The 19,439-nt window shown below is 40.8% G+C and overlaps 1 protein-coding gene across 3 annotated transcripts in view; it reads right to left on the bottom strand.

Moving 5' to 3' along the window:
• tns1a (tensin 1a) overlaps window positions 1–19,439 on the bottom strand; it is a 320,369-nt gene that overhangs the window by 36,938 nt on the left and 263,992 nt on the right. For all 3 annotated transcript variants that reach the window (XM_077199181.1, XM_077199182.1, XM_077199179.1), the window contains 4 exons: window positions 17,113–17,188; window positions 16,859–16,988; window positions 16,694–16,759; window positions 16,457–16,573 (listed from right to left, as the gene is read on the bottom strand). In XM_077199181.1, coding sequence (XP_077055296.1) covers window positions 16,457–16,573; window positions 16,694–16,759; window positions 16,859–16,988; window positions 17,113–17,188 — 389 coding nt within the window. The remainder of the gene's footprint in view (window positions 1–16,456; window positions 16,574–16,693; window positions 16,760–16,858; window positions 16,989–17,112; window positions 17,189–19,439) is intronic.

Raw genomic sequence — 19,439 nt, 5'->3', positions numbered from 1 at the left:
GTACATGTCTAATTATAATGTCATTATAAAATATATATTTGTTTATATACACACTATAAATGCATATATTTGAAAATAATTAATTTTCCGAAATATTTAATTACACGAATTAAGCATACAATTGATGTATTATCGAAATATCTAAAATTTTAATAACAAGCGCTTATTTAACAAAAGGCAAGTAAAATGACCAGGGTTACATTTTAGACACACACATACCTCTGAAGGGATAGAAAAGTACTCGGGACTTGGTACCGCATTACTCGCAAGACGTAACTTGCATTGGTCATCGACAAGGACGAAGTCCACCATTCTCCAATTCTCAAGGCTCTCTCGGGTAAAATGTTTGCGGCACACATACAGATTAGATGTGTCCGTGGATGATGGCCAACCAACCGCCCGGAGCCAGAGTCTAGCCCTGACAGCATCGTGGGGAAATATATTCAACCCACTTTGACTTTTGTGCCATGAAAATATACATTGCATCCCATGATTGTCTCTCTCCACTACTACGCGATATCACACTTTGACATGTCTGTCATTGGAAAGATCCACGTGGTGTCATGAATAATTAAGAGACAGTGTCTTCTCATAGGATATAAAAACTCAGTCTCATTAATAATTATGAGAGAGCGATGAATCATCAACGCACTATACAGTGCTCTGCCACGTCACAGCCTGCGATGAAGATTTTAAACCCGGAAGACAAAAATAGCGGAAAAAAACTAAAATTTAACCATTTTCACCCTACTATTAAATCTAACAGATGCTAGCATTGTCTTCAATGGTGTTCAACACACATACCTCTGTTAAAATCTCAGAAAATTTGGTTTAGGGTTTCATGACCCTTTAATTTCTAAGTTTCTGTCCATTTTTACTACTTTGCAATAAAGATTTTGTGTGTGTGCGAGGCATGAACAGTCAGCTCCTGAGGGTGCTGGCTGTGTTCATTGAGAAATATCTCGACGCGCACGGCCGTGCGTTTTCGGGTGTTTCAGCCTCGCGCCCGTTGATTTTCTTCTCGAGAGATGAAAACCAAATATATTGTGAACGACTCGAATCTCGCGTTTGCCGAGGCAGAATGCAGAGTACGGGTCTGCAATGAAAGGGACACACGCGATCTGTGAAATAATACTGTTTGGGGGCGAGGCATTCACAGTCAGCTCCTGAGGGTGCTGGCAGCTGTTCATTGAGAAATATCTCGACGCATATATCCGTGCGCTGTCGGATGTTTCAGCCTCGCACCTGTTGACTTTCTTCTTGAGGGATGAAAGCCAAATATATTGTAACGACTCAAATATCGCGTTTGCCGAGGCAGCGTGTAGATTACGAGACCGTATAACACAAAACAGTATTATCTGGTAATTATGGCTGCATTTAATTTTAAGAAATTAAAATGATGAAATTTTATCTGACTTAAGGAAGTTAGATATTTTTTATTCAGCCGACCATTCAGACCGTGTTTCACTTATACAGTGTTTATGGCTGCATTTAATTCTGAGGAATTTAAATGATGAGAAGCGAACGCACGCTGCTCTGTCTGCCCCACAGGCCTGCAGCCATGCAGTGTTCCTTCTGCACATCAAAAATCGTTTTTCGATTTTTCCCTGCCGGTCCTCCGCTTCAGGGTATCGAAAAGGAGACAAAAATAGCAGGGCTATCCCCCCGTGGCGGGACGAGCGAGAATCGCTCCTCCGTGGAGCCCTCAGGAAATCGATGTTTGTATCCAGCGTCAAGTGCGCTTCGGGACAGATCGGTTTTCAGCAAATGCGCACTGCAGTGTCCACCCCAAGGGCTTGCAACCAAGCATTGCTCGTGTTCGCCCATTGGAAACGGTTTTCGATTATTTCCTGCCGGTCCTCCGCTTCAGGGTGTCGAGAACGAAACCGAAAGAGCCCTCAGGAAGTCGATGGCTGTATCCCGCCGTTAAGTACGCTTCGGGACACATCGTTTCCCAGCGAACGCACGCTGCTCTGTCTGCCCCACAGGCTTGCGGCCAAGCAGCAATCGCGTCCGCCCATCGAGAATCGCTTTCGGTCGAACCCTGCCGGAGATCCACTTCAGGGGCCCAAGAACGATTCCCGATTGATACCTGAAGCCAGGCTCGAGAGCCTGGTTCCTTTGGTAAAATATTTCGATGCATGGAAAAATCTCACGAATATTTCTCCCTGGGCCCTGTGCACCATTCAAAAGGGGTACAGGCTGCAGTTCGGTTTCCGCCCACCAAGGTTCAACGGGGTGGTCTGGACTGTAGTCGACCCAGTGCAGGGTCGGGTATTGGAACAAGAAGTAAACTTCCTGCTGGTAAAGGAGGCTATAGAGCGTATTCCTCCACCAGACAGGGAGTCCAGGTTTTACAGCCGCTACTTTATTGTTCCCAAGAAGGATGGGGGTTGCGTCCAATAATAGATCTCAGGCACTTGAATCGTTCTCTGAGGAGATTCAGGTTCAAGATGCTCACTATTCCCATCATCGTGAGTCAAATTCAATCCGAGGATTGGTTTGTCACGATAGATCTAAAGGACGCATACTTCCACATATCCATCCTTCCATCTCACAGGAAGTTCCTGAGGTTCGCTTTCGGGGCCGAAGCCTACCAATATCGGGTTCTTCCGTTCGGCCTAGCTCTCTCCCCTCGCACATTTACCAAATGTATGGATGCAGCTCTAGCACCGCTGAGGCTCCAGGGCATCAGGGTGCTCAATTATATCGACGACTGGCTGATTCTGGCCCAGTCACAAGAGCTGGTGGTTCGGCATTGAGATGTCGTCCTCGCCCACATCCAAAGCTTGGGGTTTAGACTCAACACGAAAAAGAGCGTGTTGACACCAGCCCAGAGAACCACGTTCCTGGGAGTGGTGTGGGACTCGGTCACAATGCGGGCACGATTGTCTCTTGCACAAATCGAGTCCATTTTGGCCACAGTGTCCAGGGTAAAGCTAGGCCAAGCCATCACTGTGAAACATTTTCAGAGAGTGTTAGGGCTCATGGTGGCAGCGTCCAAAATGTTTCCATTCGGCCTGCTGCACATGAGGGCCATCCAGTGGTGGTTGAAAACCAAGGGGTTCTCCCCGAGGGGGAACCTGTTCCGCATGATCAGGGTTACGCGCAGATGCCTTCGTTCCCTATCTATGTGGAAAAAAGCTTGGTTTCTGTCCCAAGGTCCAGTATTGGGAGCATCATGTCACCTGAAAACCGTTTCGACAGACTCCTCCCTCACGGGCTGGGGCGCGGTCATGGACGGCCGCTTTATGACAGGCCTATGGCAGGACCATCATTCCTCCTGGCACATAAACTGCCTGGAGATGTTGGCGGTGTTCCGAGCTCTGAGGAGCTTCCTGCCGGACCTCAAGGGTCATTATGTCCTTGTGAGGTCAGACAATATGTCGGTAGTGGCCTATATAAACCATCAGGGGGGTCTGAAGTCTCGCCCTCTTCGCAGACTGGCGCATCAGATCCTCCTGTGGTCCCAGGGGAAACTGTTATCTCTAAGAGGAGCATACATCCCAGGGAGTCAAAACCAGGGAGCAGACATCCTGTCGAGACAGGGGCTGAGGCCCGGGGAATGGAGACTCCACCCCCAGGTGGTGGAGTCAATATCACAGAGGTTCGGCCCAATGGAAGTGGTCCTATTCGCGTCTCGAGAGACGACCCACTGTCCACTGTGGTTCTCCCTCTCTCATCCCGCCCCGCTGGGGTTGGATGCCATGGTGCAGACATGGCCGAGGCTGCGTCTGTATGCATTTCCCCTGAGTGATGGGCCTCTGGGGAGACAGAGGCTTCCAAGCTTCCCGCTTCCAAGCAGACCATCAGCAACTGGATTGTCCAAGCGATATCCACGGCTTACCATGTGCGCAATTTGCCTTCACCTTTTGCCGTGAGGGCTCATTCGACCAGAGGCATGGCGTCCTCTAGAGCCCTTCTAGCAGGGGCCCCGATCCAGGAAGTCTGCGATGCAGCTGGATGGGCCTCATACCTTTATTAGGTTCTATAGCCTGGACATTCCATCAACACCTGGCACTCTCGTGCTCTCATCCTAGGTGTGCCTGTGAGCAGCTTCACACTAGGACAGGCAGGGCGCGTTGTGGCATAGTGGGTACTCGTTCCCCCAAAGTGTCATTCGACGCAGTTCGAGTTCCCTCGAAAGGGAGCGTCATCGGGTTACAGTCTCTCTTTCCCTTTCTCAGGGAACAAGGGTTACAGTCGTAACCCGAGAACGTTTTCTGTCAGTGAGTGGACTGTTAGATTGGCAGGCAGCTAGCCACCCTGTATGGCATGAGAAAACTTGTAACGTTAGGCCTACTACTAGTACTAGTTAATAGTATCCAGGCTTTGATTTATGGTGTCTTACAGCTGGCACACCATCATGTAGGCTATTTGTGGATCAGGAACATTTGTGTTTTGTGTGTCAAGTAACGTTACGTTAGCCTAGTTTAGCCCAGGTTTGCATTGCTAGCTAGCTAACTAGGCTACCAGTATCCTAGCTGAATTTCACAAAATCTGAAGTAGATTTTTTTTTTCTTCATGTAAGTTAACGTTATCCATATCATCCACATTGATCTTGGTGTTTGTGTTTCAAAGCCATCTCCACCATAGTTTTCCCGTGAGAATAAGCCATTCTTAATGCTAGATAGAAAACAACCCTGCAACAATTTTATTTTCACTTTATTTAATTTGTGTGGCAAAAGTGCTTCAATTACATATAGGCATAACACAGTAACTTCAGCGCGGCAAACACGTTGCTGGTGGGTAAAACAAAGGCAGAGTGCCTTCACTCCACTGTAACTTATAATAACAGTGTTCTAGAGTGCAGCGGTACAAAGCTAAAAGACTGTAACTGATGTTAAGGTCTTCTGCCTTTGCTTTCCCTCTGCTTTTGGAAGTTATGGCAAAAACATCATCTTATTTTTAGCAGAAAATAACAAAATTGACGCAAGATATTTGTCCACATGATAAAACTGAGACCCATTGTTCCAAATATGGCAATAACTAATTTTGACCAAAATTGAAGTTAAGGTCTTTTGCCTTTGCACGGCAGTTTTATGATGGATGGATGCGCTTTGATTGACTTCCAAAAAAATATATACCCATTCACTCCCATTATAAAGCTTGGAAAAGCCAGGACATTTTTAATATGGCTTGGGGGTAAGTAAATCATGGGCTAATTTAAATTAGTTGGTGAACTATCCCTTTAAATTGAGTGAGATGCAGATAGTAATCTTTGAATTCCTTTGTTGTCTGGCTGATATAGGCTGTAGCTGGCAATGTTGATTTATAGTCATTTGAAAACCATCCTAACAGCTAGAATGATGCAGGTTTTCAGTCAAGTGTCTCTCACTGTCTGGCTGGTATAGGCTGTAGAGGACATGTGATAATCCCTAGGGATCCGTTTTAGGGCTCTGTTGCTCGTTACATGCTCGGTTCCCTCTGGCTTCAATCTTCCACACATGCAAATCTAATATTACTGCTATACTGATGATTCTCAGCTCCACCTCACAGACCTAACCATAGTTGTTTTCTAGGTAATCATATAAGCCTCACAATTTTATTTTAAAGGGGTGGTATAATGCCTATTTTTACAGTATGTAAAATAAGTCTCTGTTATCCCTGAGTGTGTATGTGAAGTTTTAGCTCAAAATACCCCACAGATCATTTTGTACAGCATGTTTGAGTAGTCCCTTTCCACATGTACAATGCAACAGGACGTTTCTGAATGGTTAGTTGATGAATTGATGTTCCTTATGTGGAGTTAACTATCTTCAGGTCATTGATTAGCATATTATTTCATGATAATCTAAAAATTGCACGTTAGGGAACTGTTGTAAGATGCTGTAGGATTACAAATTTTATTTAAATATTTAATTGAGCTTCCAATACTATAGTATTTTAACTGAGAAAATTGCACACTGTTTTTTCCATTTTTAGGCATAGATGATGACTCAAGAACAGCTGGGCTTTGTTTCTCTTTTATAATGCAGGTCTGAGGAAGCTCCGGGAACAGGCTTTTATTGACCTACTTTATTTTCCCAGGTCGGAGGAATCTCCGAGAACAGGCTTTTATTGACCTACTTTGTTTTCTCAGGTCGGAGGAGTCTCCGGGAACAGGCTTTTATTGACCTACTTTGTTTTCTCAGGTCGGAGGAGTCTCCGGGAACAGGCTTTTATTTACCTACTTTGTTTTCAGAGGCTCTGAGTTACACTGTCATGCTGATCTCCCTGAACTTTGAGCGTTGTAACTTTTCAGATGTTGTTTGTGATCAAACAGCAAAATTACACACTAACTAAAGTTAGAAAAGTTAAATCAAAATCAACCACCTCATTAATACTTTTTTTTTACACCCCATTAAGGCTAGTATGCTACACAAACACTGACTTAAGGACAGTTTTCAGCAGTACAGTGTTACTGTGCTGTATAAACAATTGCCACTGTTTATCAAATTATACAACTTTTGAAATGCAATGACACTGAGAGGAAATTATGAAAAAAGGAAGATGAAATGGTGAGACGGTTACTGTACAGTAGTCCCATGTTTGTTCTTGCATTATAATAATTAGACAGTGGAAGTCTAAAGAGGTCTAATGTGCTTGAGCCAAAGTTGCAGGTTTGACTAGGCAAATGAGACAGCAACTATAATATTTATAAGATTCCACAATTGCCCAATCACCACTGTGTTCTGTGTCTTTTTTTATGTCAGTAATGTAAAAACATAGAATGGTCTAATTTAACACTGAAAAGTAAGACTGATTAACTAACTAACTAACTAACTAACTAACTAACTGCTAGTTTATCAAATTAGTCCTTAAGGCACAGTCTAAGAAAAACTCAATGGCTAACTTATACCTAAGTAGTTTTGCGTAACTAATGAATGATTGTTGTTTGGGGTTCCAAAAATATGCACAAACCTGCTTGGCATAATGATGGCCAAGTCTTGCTCAGTCTGTCTAGCAACAGCCATGCCATTAGGTTAGGGCCAAGGGAATGATATCATGGGTAAATAATGCCAGAGTATTGGTCAAGAGATAGAAGAGGCAGAGGGCAATTCAGTGCAACATACCATAATCTTGTTATACTGGCCAAATGTATAAATAGAGAGAAAAATATAAGTGGTAACATTCTAATAAATAACAAAAGTATATAAAAAGAGGAAAAAAAAGTAAGGTCGGGGTATGAGAGGCGACAACAGGGAGAGGTTGAAAAAAGAATATGAGGTGGAAAACAGACATGTAGACAGCTATATAGAATGGCTGTCAGACTGACTGACTCACTTACATGGGGGACACATGGGGGATCCATGGGGGATATATGGGGGATACATGGGGGAGGGTGGGGGGATTTTACAGACAATTTACAGAAATTAAATGGGCCAATGGTAAGCTGACAAAAATGGCAGTGACGTAAAAGCATAAGAGGCTTCATGATCCAGTAAAAAAAAAGGGGGAGGGGTGTCGGCAGGGGGTGAACTTTTTATATGCAACATGAAGTCACATAGCGATCCAGCTACTGTTCAGGGAGAGAGCACAGCTCATTCATGTTGAGCATAACATCCTATCGTCTCACACACACACACACACACACACACACACACACACACACACACACACACACACACACACACACACACACACACACACACACACACACACACACACACACACACACACACACACACACACACACGCACACACACATAGGTGCCCATTTATGTTTTCCTCCGTGGGTGCTCATAGGCGCACACGCCCTTTAAAAAAAAAGTAACGTTAGGCCTAGTCAAAAAATGTTTTCATTTCAGAACCGAACGAGAAGCGCAGCGCCGCGTCTATGACAACTCGAGGTAGCCTATCTCACACCGGACGCGCACTTTGTCGGTTTATGGCCAGCAATATTGTAATGTTATGTTTAAGGACATTATGGAATTAAGATAATGTCTGTAAGTTATGGTTGTACTGTACAATTAAATACAACCGGGGGGGGGGGTCCGTTAACTGAATGAATTGAGAATATCACCTGGAAATCCGATAACATCAGCAATTTTCATTCAAGCAGCTAATTCTGTAAATTAATGTAAAACTAAATGTATATTGCAGCACAGGTTGAAGTCAGTATTAACGACGATTTGAGACAAATAAATGTAAATTTAATATAAACTATGTAAATCGCGCTCTGTGGCACGGCAGGATTTTGAACAAGGTCCTATAGCCGTAGCTGGGCGCCGCCAGTGTGTGTAAGTTACACTCATAGAGAATAATGTGTTCGAATTTTAAAAGACATGGCACTGCGCGACGCGGCGCTGCGCTTCTCGTCCGGTGTGCGACCCCTTGTACTTATTACAAGGGAATGATATCATGGGTAAATAATGCCAGAGTATTGGTCAAGAGATAGAAGAGGCAGAGGGCAATTCAGTGCAACATACCATAATCTTGTTATACTGGCCAAATGTATAAATAGAGAGAAAAATATATGTGGTAACATTCTAATAAATAACAAAAGTATATACAAAGAGGAAAAAAAAGTAAGGTCGGGGTATGAGAGGCGACAACAGGGAGAGGTTGAAAAAAGAATATGAGGTGGAAAACAGACATGTAGACAGCTATATAGAATGGCTGTCAGACTGACTGACTCACATACATGGGGGACACATGGGGGATGCATGGGGGATATATGGGGGATACATGGGGGAGGGTGGGGGGATTTTAAAGACAATTTACAGAAATTAAATGGGCCAATGGTAAGCTGACAAAAATGGCAGTGACGTAAAAGCATAAGAGGCATCATGATCCAGTAAAAAAAAAGGGGGAGGGGTGTCGGCAGGGGGTGAACTTTTTATATGCAACATGAAGTCACATAGCGATCCAGCTACTGTTCAGGGAGAGAGCACAGCTCATTCATGTTGAGCATAACATCCTATCGTCTCACACACACACACACACACACACACACACACACACACACACACACACACACATAGGCGCCCATTTATGTTTTCCTCCGTGGGTGCTCATAGGCGCACACGCCCTTTAAAAAAAAAATAACGTTAGGCCTAGTCAAAAAATGTTTTCATTTCAGAACCGAACGAGAACCGCAGCGCCGCGTCTATGACAACTCGAGGTAGCCTATCTCACACCGGACGCGCACTTTGTCGGTTTATGGCCAGCAATATTGTAATGTTATGTTTAAGGACATTATGGAATTAAGATAATGTCTGTAAGTTATGGTTGTACTGTACAATTAAATACAACCGGGGGGGTCCGTTAACTGAATGAATTGAGAATATCACCTGGAAATCCGATAACATCAGCAATTTTCATTCAAGCAGCTAATTCTGTAAATTAATGTAAAACTAAATGTATATTGCAGCACAGGTTGAAGTCAGTATTAACGACGATTTGAGACAAATAAATGTAAATTTAATATAAAACTATGTAAATCGCGCTCTGTGGCACGGCAGGATTTTGAACAAGGTCCTATAGCCGTAGCTGGGCGCCGCCAGTGTGTGTAAGTTACACTCATAGAGAATAATGTGTTCGAATTTTAAAAGACATGGCACTGCGCGACGCGGCGCTGCGCTTCTCGTCCGGTGTGCGACCCCTTGTAGGAAATGGACAGCCGGCGACACGAACGCACACACCCATTTACTTGATAATAAAGCCGTAAAGTAGGCTATCTTTCAACTCAGGACCATAGCTCACGACAGCGCCACTTCTCACAAATACAGACAGGATTGGAGATCAAAAGTTTAACTGACACGTAACTGCGATCAGAGGCGTTTTCATCCGAGAAACGCTGTGATTGGTGGATAGGATATGGAGCAGGCGACTCACAGCGACATAACCAATCACAGTGTGACAGACGCTTCACATAGCACCAACTGCAATGTTTAATTTTAAATGAATGTAGCCTACTGGCAGTTTGGCACACGTTGTGCTCGGTATTTTCCGTGGGTGCTCGAGCCCCGGAGCACCCACGGTATCGGCGCCTATGCACACACACACACACACACACACACACACACACACACACACACACACACACACACACACACACACACACACAGTTTTATAGGAACTTATCAATATAAATAATGTTTTTTATAAAAAAAAATGTACAAACTGTTTATAAACACCATTCAAATTCTTTGCGATTATTTGCTAGTTCCATTTCTTGCCTCAAATGTCAGATTTCATTAGAATCTTAAAGCTGCAGTCCATAACTTTTTTGGGTTAAAAATGATCCTAAATAGTACATAACTAGCCAGTGTTCAAAACTATCTGCTTGCCATAGCTCAATTCAAAACGGTAACCTTGTAATAATGTTTTTAATTCCAGTGGTACTTGTGGATTTCCACGTGAAATTCAAGCATGTCTTCACGTCATTACGTCACATCTGTACACATAAAGAAGGTGTCTCGGCTAGTAGGCTATATTGCGTGTTAGGATGTTGGAGGAGGAGATTTATTGCCTATTCTCACAGCACTTGATATAATTAAACTTTTCAATTTGATGGTGGATCCAGAAAGGTTCAAACGACAATCACCAGTGACAACTGGAGATTCACCCATTGTAAAATGCAAAAGACTTCGGAGTGGCTACAGAATAAAAGAGACTGCAACCGGGCCCATGCGAAAACAAGGAAAAATATCGGAAGGGCTTTTGAGAGGTGGCGTGAACTCCGTGATTTTAATAAGGGGTTCAAAACGAACGCAGAGACGGCGTTTTTCTGCTGGACAGGTAAGACATTTGAATGGTCTAATTATTTAACAGTTGCGCACTTGTTCGCTTAATTCATACAATTGTGGAGTACTGAACTACAGGTAGCCCTAATACACATTAAATGTAGTCACGCAATGTTGATGTTGTTAACATTAACAATTTGAGAACAAAGTATTATTTGCAAAGTTAGACATGATATGATAAGGGATCGTTAGATTTAATCAACGCGATTTACTGGAATGCTTTTTATGTGCAATTTTTACTGCAATGCCCCTTAGTTGGTCAGAACAAAAGGGGATGTTACTTGTTCAGATTACATTTTCCGGTGAAAATTCTTAGGTTCGTCCATACTTCCAAAAAGTAGAATCTGTGATTCCGAATGACAGTATCCACACCGTCGTGGTGACTGACAGCCGCACATTCTCCTCAAAACATTGGATTCATCCGCGCGCGCTGTGCCGTGCCGAGGACCCACGTAGAGTTGATAATTCAGTGAATAACTTCAATTTCAGATTTCGAACAGAGATGGCGGCAGAGTGGAAAAACTACGAACTGCAGCTTTAAGTAGAAGTAGAATCTTGCTCACATTATATATTTTTAAAATAAAATTTAAAAAAACCACTCAGACTGAATGTAAAATGAGATCACAAATCTATGTTTATTTTGTTCTGACTTTGGAGGGTTTGGCGGAGGATCATTTGGCTTCACATTATACACAATTTTATAGGTTTGGGGCACTGAATGGGGCCAGTCAAATTTTCAGCAGGGTTCAGTTTGCTCTGCTTAATTAAAGATTTTAAGGGTAGCTGACTTATTAAAATATTTTTAGGATGGCTGAGATATTGAGGAGCTAAAGCCCCCTAAATAGTGTCCAGCCTATTAGGGTTGGGTTCCAAAAATGTAATTTTGCTACACCATGCATACACACTTGCATGGACAAGTTAATGCTATACCTGATGGTCCCAGTATGATTAGAGAATATTCCAAATAGCAAATTGTGGCCTTCAGTGGAAGTAGAGAGAGTCACAAAGATGTCTTGTGCAAATTATATTTGGTTATATTTGATAAGTGACAGAGAAATAATGATCTAGTTATAAAATGATTACATATTCCTGTAACACTTTACAATAAGGTCTCATTTGTTAAAGGGGTCCTTGATTATGATTTCACTTTTTTAACTTTAGTTAGTGTGTAATTTTGCTGTTTGAGCATTAACAACATCTGCAAAGTTATAAGTCTCAAAGTTCGATGCAAAGGGAGATATTTTCTTTTACAGAAATTGCTTAGTAAGGACTACACCAAATGGCTGGTAGGGACTACAACAAGCTTCTTCCTGGGTTGGTGACATCACAAACCCTAAAACTTACATAAATTTACATATACATTACAACATGGTGAGGCTATGTTGGGGTGCTTTAGAGAAGAAGAGGAGTTGTTGTCGCTGTTTTTTTCCACCCCGGAAAAAGTTTTCCTAAGGCTGACGAACTTAAAGAGGTTAAAATTTATTTTTAACACTGTTCCTGAACATTATAACCTCAATGTTTGATTGTGCGCTGCACATTTTATAGAAAACAGCTTCCAGAAGACTGTACAATGCAGACTATATTGCACAAAAGCTTCTCCTGAAAGACAAAGCCATTCCCATTTTGTCGGGACAATCTTGTTTATGGATCACAACTTGTAAGTGTCTTATTATTTGTAGTTGTGTTTTCTATTAACAGTTTCAATTATAAGCTTTATGTAGTTGCTATGACAGCTATGATGTAAACGAAGGGCAAAGCTATGCCTCTGCTAGCCTGCTAACTAACATTACAGTATTGATGTAGTGTTTACTTTAGCTTTTGTAAGGTCTTGCTCTTGTAAGACTGTTCACCGGGTTTTCGAATCCACTGTGAGACACCAATGTGTCCCTGAGCAAGACACCTTATTCCTAGTTGCTCCAGAGGCGTCCGACCTCTGACATATATAGCAATTGTAAGTCGCTTTGGATAAAATCGCCAGCTAAATGAATAAATGTAAATGTAACAGCCGATTAATGACCGTTGCGATCAAATTTTATCTCTGACGAAATTCTGGCAGTGTCAAAACATTTGACTCACAGTCCTGCAGTGTGGCTTCTCCTAAGACAACCATCAAATTGTCTTAGTTTTTCAAGACAAGGCGTGACCAAAATTAATATTAGGGATTTATTCGTAGCCACCATTTCTATGCCGCGTATAATGCAGCTCACATCACCGAATGTGTCATTGATTGATGATGTAAAACTCCGGACAAGTTTTCTTGCGTGCGTCCGTTTTTAACGCGTCTTGACTGTCGTACAGTCTGACATTAATGACAACTGAGAACTTACAGTGTGACATGGCTTACAGCGATGATCATGTTCGTACAGTCTGACAAGCACCAATCGTAAAGGACGATAATAAATCTCACAGTGTGCACCCGGCTTTAGGAAAATTATCCATGATTTTGTGATGGATTACTGTTTGTATTACTATAGTTTACTGTTAAATATTATTAAATGGTAAATAACATCGTATCTATAAGAAAATTATAAAAAAACATACCACTTTGAAACATCCTGGAAAATCCGTGCAAAGTCTGTGCGTACAGTCCTCTTGTTAATTAACATTGTCAGGGTCTGAATCAGGTTCTAAATGGTTTGAAATTGATGCCATCATTAATATTTATGTCTGAGTAGAGCTCGCAGTTATGAAGGAGTGTGACATTTCCAGAACACGCTCTAAGAGCTGCCAATCACAACACACTGAGCCAGCTAACCAATCACAACACATTTCGAATTTCGGACAGAGGGGCTTCATTGAAAACGATGCCTTCAACCAGACTGGGGAAGGAGCAGCTGTAAAAATGTAAAACATGTGAAAAATATGTTTTTTGAACAATCAAGCATGAAAACATATTGTAGTACACCCCAAAAACAAAATCAAGATTTTGTAAAGGGCATAAAAGGACCCCTTTAATATTATTGATGCAATAACTAACATGCACTAATAATGAATACATCATTCTTACAGCATTTATTAGGCTTTGTTAATGACAGTTAATAATATATTAATGTTCACGTTAGTTCAGAGTGCACTAACTAATGTTAACAATTACAACATTTAACCTTAATAATGTATTAGTAGATGTTAAAATTAACATTAACTAAGATTAATACATGCTTTAGAAGACTGTTCACTGTTAGTTAATAACTAATGTTAACAAATGAATCCTTATTTTAAAAGTGTTAAATATTTCTTCTTGATTTTACCTCATAATTTTTCTTTGTTTTAAATGCTTTAACATTGTTTTTTTTGTTTTTTCTGCGTAATACATTCAATGTGATCTCAGATTTTGGATTTATTAAAGTTAACATGGCAAGGATAATTAAATATAAGAACTACATAAAGATACTTGCGCTGCTATAAAAATAATTGAAAAGACCTACAGAAACTACTGAAAAACCACATGTCCTTAAAAAGCACATATTATCTAAGACGGTGGGACAAACAGATTTGCAATAATCTTAAAAAAAAATCACATATCATACAGCAGCAAAGATGATAACATTACTTGTGACAAGACCCCAAAAAAGGTATACAGTGCCAGAACATAAAAAGTATCTTTTCTTGAACGCACACATATACATGCATTGAGAATGAATAGATAGTTTGAATGATATTTCAACTGTAACACTCACCTACTTTCAAGCCCAAAGGAAAATAAAATTCAGTTCTGATTCCAAAAACGGTATTAAGCGCTGCTCACCAGAGACTTTGCCAGTCTCTGTGTCTTCGTTGTGAACTTGTGAGATCATTGTGTCTAGTTCATTAATCAGTCTCTCTTTTGTGAGTCATTCTTACTAAGAGTCACAGTCACCTCTCTCTGTCTCTCTCTCTCTATCTGTTCCACACACTTCCCTCTTAGTCATTCCAAAAATGCCATGAAGCTGTGCAGCAGCCAAATATGGGAGCCTGAGCTGTAAACAAGCCCTGGTGGGTATACTGCCCCAGAGCACCTCTCTGTCTCTGTCATAGGAATACGCACACAGACACCACATACCCTTTACCTGGAAACACACACAAATGGAAATATGTAGAAAGAGATGTGAGAGTCTCATATTGCTTAAACTCTCTAAACCATGAAGTAAAAAGTGTCCCTTAACCTCAGCAGACTTAAAAGCTTCCTTTAAAAGCAATTTTTGTCTGTGTCTACTCTTTTCAATGGCTGCTTTGTGTCTTAAGTTATTTTAAGTGTCTGATAACATTCCAGTTTATTTTGCTTTTTAATTTAGTTTTGCCAAAAATTAAAATTACATGTTGCATTCCATTATAATATATAATACTTTCGAGAGAGATAAAGGTTTACATATTTGGTTTACCAAACTTGACTCAAGTACCCCTGAACTTCCTTAAATAAATATTAGTAATAAATGGCTTGAGATGGTTGAGATGGGAAGGTAGAGGGTTGCTGGAAAAATTGTCACTGGAGTGAGGTAAGCAGCCTTCTATACCGGTATATGATTCCTCTTGTGTTGTGACTGGCAGGATTAGATCATTTAGAAATTCATAGAAAGGACAGGAATTCGCATTTATGTTTTTATTAAAGGTGTCTAATTTGTAATTAGTTTTTATTAGGAGTACAAGCAAGTTATAAAAATGTTGCTTATCTACACAGTACACAGTATAGTTATTTATTTGCATGCAGCTCCATTACAGATTAATTTAAATTTGGCTTTGTAATTGTAGATGTCCTTAGGGCACTGCGCCATTTTCCAAAGTCCTGTTAATGTCAAGACTGCACCATTCTTTCCTTTACTGTCAATGTATCCATTGTGTATTTAACTGTGTGTGTGTGTGTGTGTGTGTGTGTGTGTTTGTGTGTGTGTGTGTGTGTGTGTGTGTGTGTGTGTGTGTGTGTGTGTGTGTGTGTGTGTGTGTGTGTGTGTGTGTGTGTGTGTGTGTGTGTGTGTGTCTGTGTCTGTGTCTGTGTGCACGCGCGCGTGTGTGTGTGTGTGTGTTTTGGGGTACCCATGTCTCCTGGCTTTACCCACCAGCCCTTCCTCCCAGAAGAGGACACTGAAGAGAGGAGTGTCAGTTTTCCACCCCTCCCTGGGGCTGCCAGCAGGGCCACTAACGCCTTCTATTTCTCTAGATGCTATTTAAAACTCTGATTGGCAGGAGGCATGGGAAGGGCTCTTTATGGCAGACCACATAGTTTAAAAAAAAATTAAGCCAAGGGGATAAGTGTCCTAATGACCCGATGCACCATTTTTTTATTTTTTTTGATGGATGAAAATAAGCAAACAGAGCTATCATAAAGCCAAATTTCTTTATCAAATCTGCAATATGCTGCATACCCAGAAGAACAATCATAATCCATGAAACAAGTCTTGAGGAGATTTTTAGTAGCAATGAGAGGAGAATACATTTATCTCATTTAGCCAAGCCCTCCTTGTTCACTTGGGTGTCTATGCCATTTAGCAAGCTAGCAGAACAACTGCCCCCCACTAGCTCCATAAAGAAGCTGCCTTCGCCAAGAGCACAATCATTCCATTACCCCACAGCACGTAAATGAAGGCCCAAAAGAAATGAAACATGGTGTACATACAAGGCCAAATGATCATTACATTTTGACCTTGTTCCCACCATCAATTGCAGCAAAAAAAAAAAAAATAGAAAAAAAATTACACCGATATCTGAACAGTGAGCACCTTGAGCCTGTGCACACCAAGAATAGTTCCTCTCACCAACTTTAATGTCTTCAAATCTCCTGTTGAAGTTTTCATAAGAGTCCCAGCGGATCATAGGATCCTGGGTATTGTAGTCCACAGAGACACTAGGTCCGTTCTGTAGATGATCCAACCCTTAGAGGGACAAAAACAAACTTTGAGTTGAGGCCTTGAAGCATGCGTATCTCTTTTATCAAGATCATATCTCTGTGCAGAAAAGATATACAAACTAAAGGTTTGGTAATATTAAATTACCTTTGATTTTCTCTGGACCAAAAGAAAAGATAAACTCCACCTTGCCATATTCAGGAAACCTCTCATCTGCTAAATCACATATTTATGATCAGTCTGCATGCCACTGTGGTGGTGTTTAGTCTTTTTTTTTATTCACAATTAAAAATAAACATAAAGCACACTAACCTTTAAATGTCTCATCAAGGTCTTTCTTGGTGAAGACCAGAGCTAAATTGCGTAATGCACATGTGTGGAACTGCACTCTGAAGATCACATCCCTATTGGGGTTTTGATAACGCTTGTGATAACATTTCAGCTTCAGGATGGAGGATATGAAAAAAGGGATAGAAAATTAAACATATTGATGGAAAAGACATTTATTGGATTCTTCTTCAACTATAACAATAATTTTGGTGTTGATATTGGTACTGTTGCCCTACCAGTATATCTCCTTTTAGTAGCAGGCCAGGCTCAATGGTGATACAGATGCTTGTATGGCTGTCGCCTTGAACGTTACTGTAAAACAAAGAGGGAAGGAGAAGAAATGATGAATGGGGTTATTGCAGGCATACTTGAAACTGTCTTGATGCTGAATTATACAAAACTAAGCCTAAATTGATGACTAGCTTGTTTAATTATTATCCTCTGCTGAACAAGAACATAAAACATTAACTAGCAGCAGTGCAATTTCTGGATAACACAGCATATTAATGCCATAAAAACACAGATAGAAAAAGAGATGGACACATTTTGCCGCTAAAGTCAGATGAGAAAATAATTCAAGGATCTTTTCTTGGCCAGGGCAGAGAGCACAGAGGACCCTATCATTCAAATGTTAAACAAATGAACTGCAGTCTTGTCATTGTCACTGTCTCTGCCAACTTCCGCATACATGCAAAGGTACAGATTAAGATGAGAGGGCAACAGATGTTATACCAGACTCTCACACACACTTAATATACAGTAGCTTACAGCATGGACACTTTCAGCCTGATATTATATGAATTCATAATTATGTATATGTGGCATTTATACCTCCAGTTTCACAGACAAGGCTTAAAACTAGTCACAGACTAATGCATGTTTGAGCTGTTTTAACCGAAAGCAACTTGGCATATCTTTAAATATTGCCATTGTTTTGTCTCAAGATGCAGACCAGTAAAGTTTTTTTCTAAGGCACATTTATAAAAGCTACTTAAATGTCCTAATTAAACTAAGGCCTAATCCTGACTTAATCTAAGGCCAATCTGTGAAACCAGGCCATAAAGAGCCCCTATCCTAAACGTAACCACTTCTCAACAATATAAAAACTTATAAGGCATATACATGTAAAGTAATAATAATTTTACAATAGGTCACCATATACTATTATATACATATTTTAACCCAAAATATAACATAATAAAGGGATTAAATGGTTAGTTCACCCAAAAATAAAAATGATGTCATTAATTACTCATCCTCATTTCGTTCCAAACCATTAAGACATGCGTTCATCTTTGGAACACAAATGGAGATCTTTTTAATGATATCTTAAATATCTTTCTGTCCCCTCCACTGACAGATTAAACAACTACCACTTTCAAGCCCCAGAAAGGTAGTAAAGACATTATACAAGCAATCCATGGGACCCAAGTGGTTTAACCTCAATTTTATAAAGCGACGCAAATTCTTTTGTTTGTGCAAAAAACGAATTACCACTTTATGTACAAAATATTAATCTCCAATGCCCATTCATGCCATGACGTCTTCTCTTGCGTCAACACAACACACATGTGTCATTGTGCTCTCGTGAACGTAAACATCCTTCAAACATAAACTTCCTTCAAAACAAGTTGAATGCGGCAAAAGAGATCACACAGAACTGTTATAATGTCAAATCATGTAAATCTGTTAATTAAATGTGATGGAATTTAACATATTTAAATAATCTAACTGATTAATGTCATGAACCAGGTCTCTCTCTCTCTCTTTTTCTCTCTCTCTTTTCCTCTATCATGCACACACACACTCATGCACACACACACACTCTTCATCTCTCAGCTGATCCTCATCGCAATCAGCACTTGTGCTGATCACACTCATGCACACTCACACTCTCTTCTTCTCTCAGCTGATCCTCATCGCAATCTGGACTCGCGCTGATCTCCTCACCTGTTTTCTCTTTTTTTAGTCTAATTTTCTCTGGTACTTCTAGCTACTGTTTTCCCTGCTTCGTTGCCAGATTATTGTTGCTCGTGGAGTACATGCTGTTTTACGTTCATCAGTTACCTTCGTCTCAGTCATCTCCTTCGGGAAGTATTTTGCCCTTTCTTGTCCTGAGTAAACCATTGGTACGTTAATTCTGTTCTCTACCCAGCTACCTTATCTGCTGTCTGTGTGTCTTCTCCATCTGGCCTTGGGATCTAGTCTCGTTTGCTGATCTCTGCTACACTTCTCTGGGAGTTGCTGCTGCTGTCTCTCATCAGCCAAGTTTTGACATCTGTTTTTTCTTCAGTCCTGCGTCTGTGTGACGGCAGACTCCTGCGTTGCCTTTTTCTAATAAACTTTGTTTTTGCACCTGCCTTTGCTTTTGGGTCCTTTGTTATCTCTGACAATTAAATACCGGTGTGTGCAAAATCCTTCATATTTGAATTTATTAAAATGTTATTATTTTTATGAATGTTCTTTTTGTTTAATTTATATTTTGATATCATATACTCATCTTACTTCTTTTGGACCTTTCTTTCTCTATACTCTGATCTTCACAAACTTCATCTGTTAGATA

The sequence above is a fragment of the Siphateles boraxobius genome, unplaced genomic scaffold (genome assembly GCF_051911475.1).
Source record: "Siphateles boraxobius isolate OS27281-9 unplaced genomic scaffold, OSU_SipBor_1 41, whole genome shotgun sequence".
In the NCBI taxonomy this organism is placed as follows: domain Eukaryota; kingdom Metazoa; phylum Chordata; class Actinopteri; order Cypriniformes; family Leuciscidae; genus Siphateles; species Siphateles boraxobius.
Note: the sequence above shows the minus strand (reverse complement) of the source record. Positions and strands in the feature narration are given on the sequence as shown.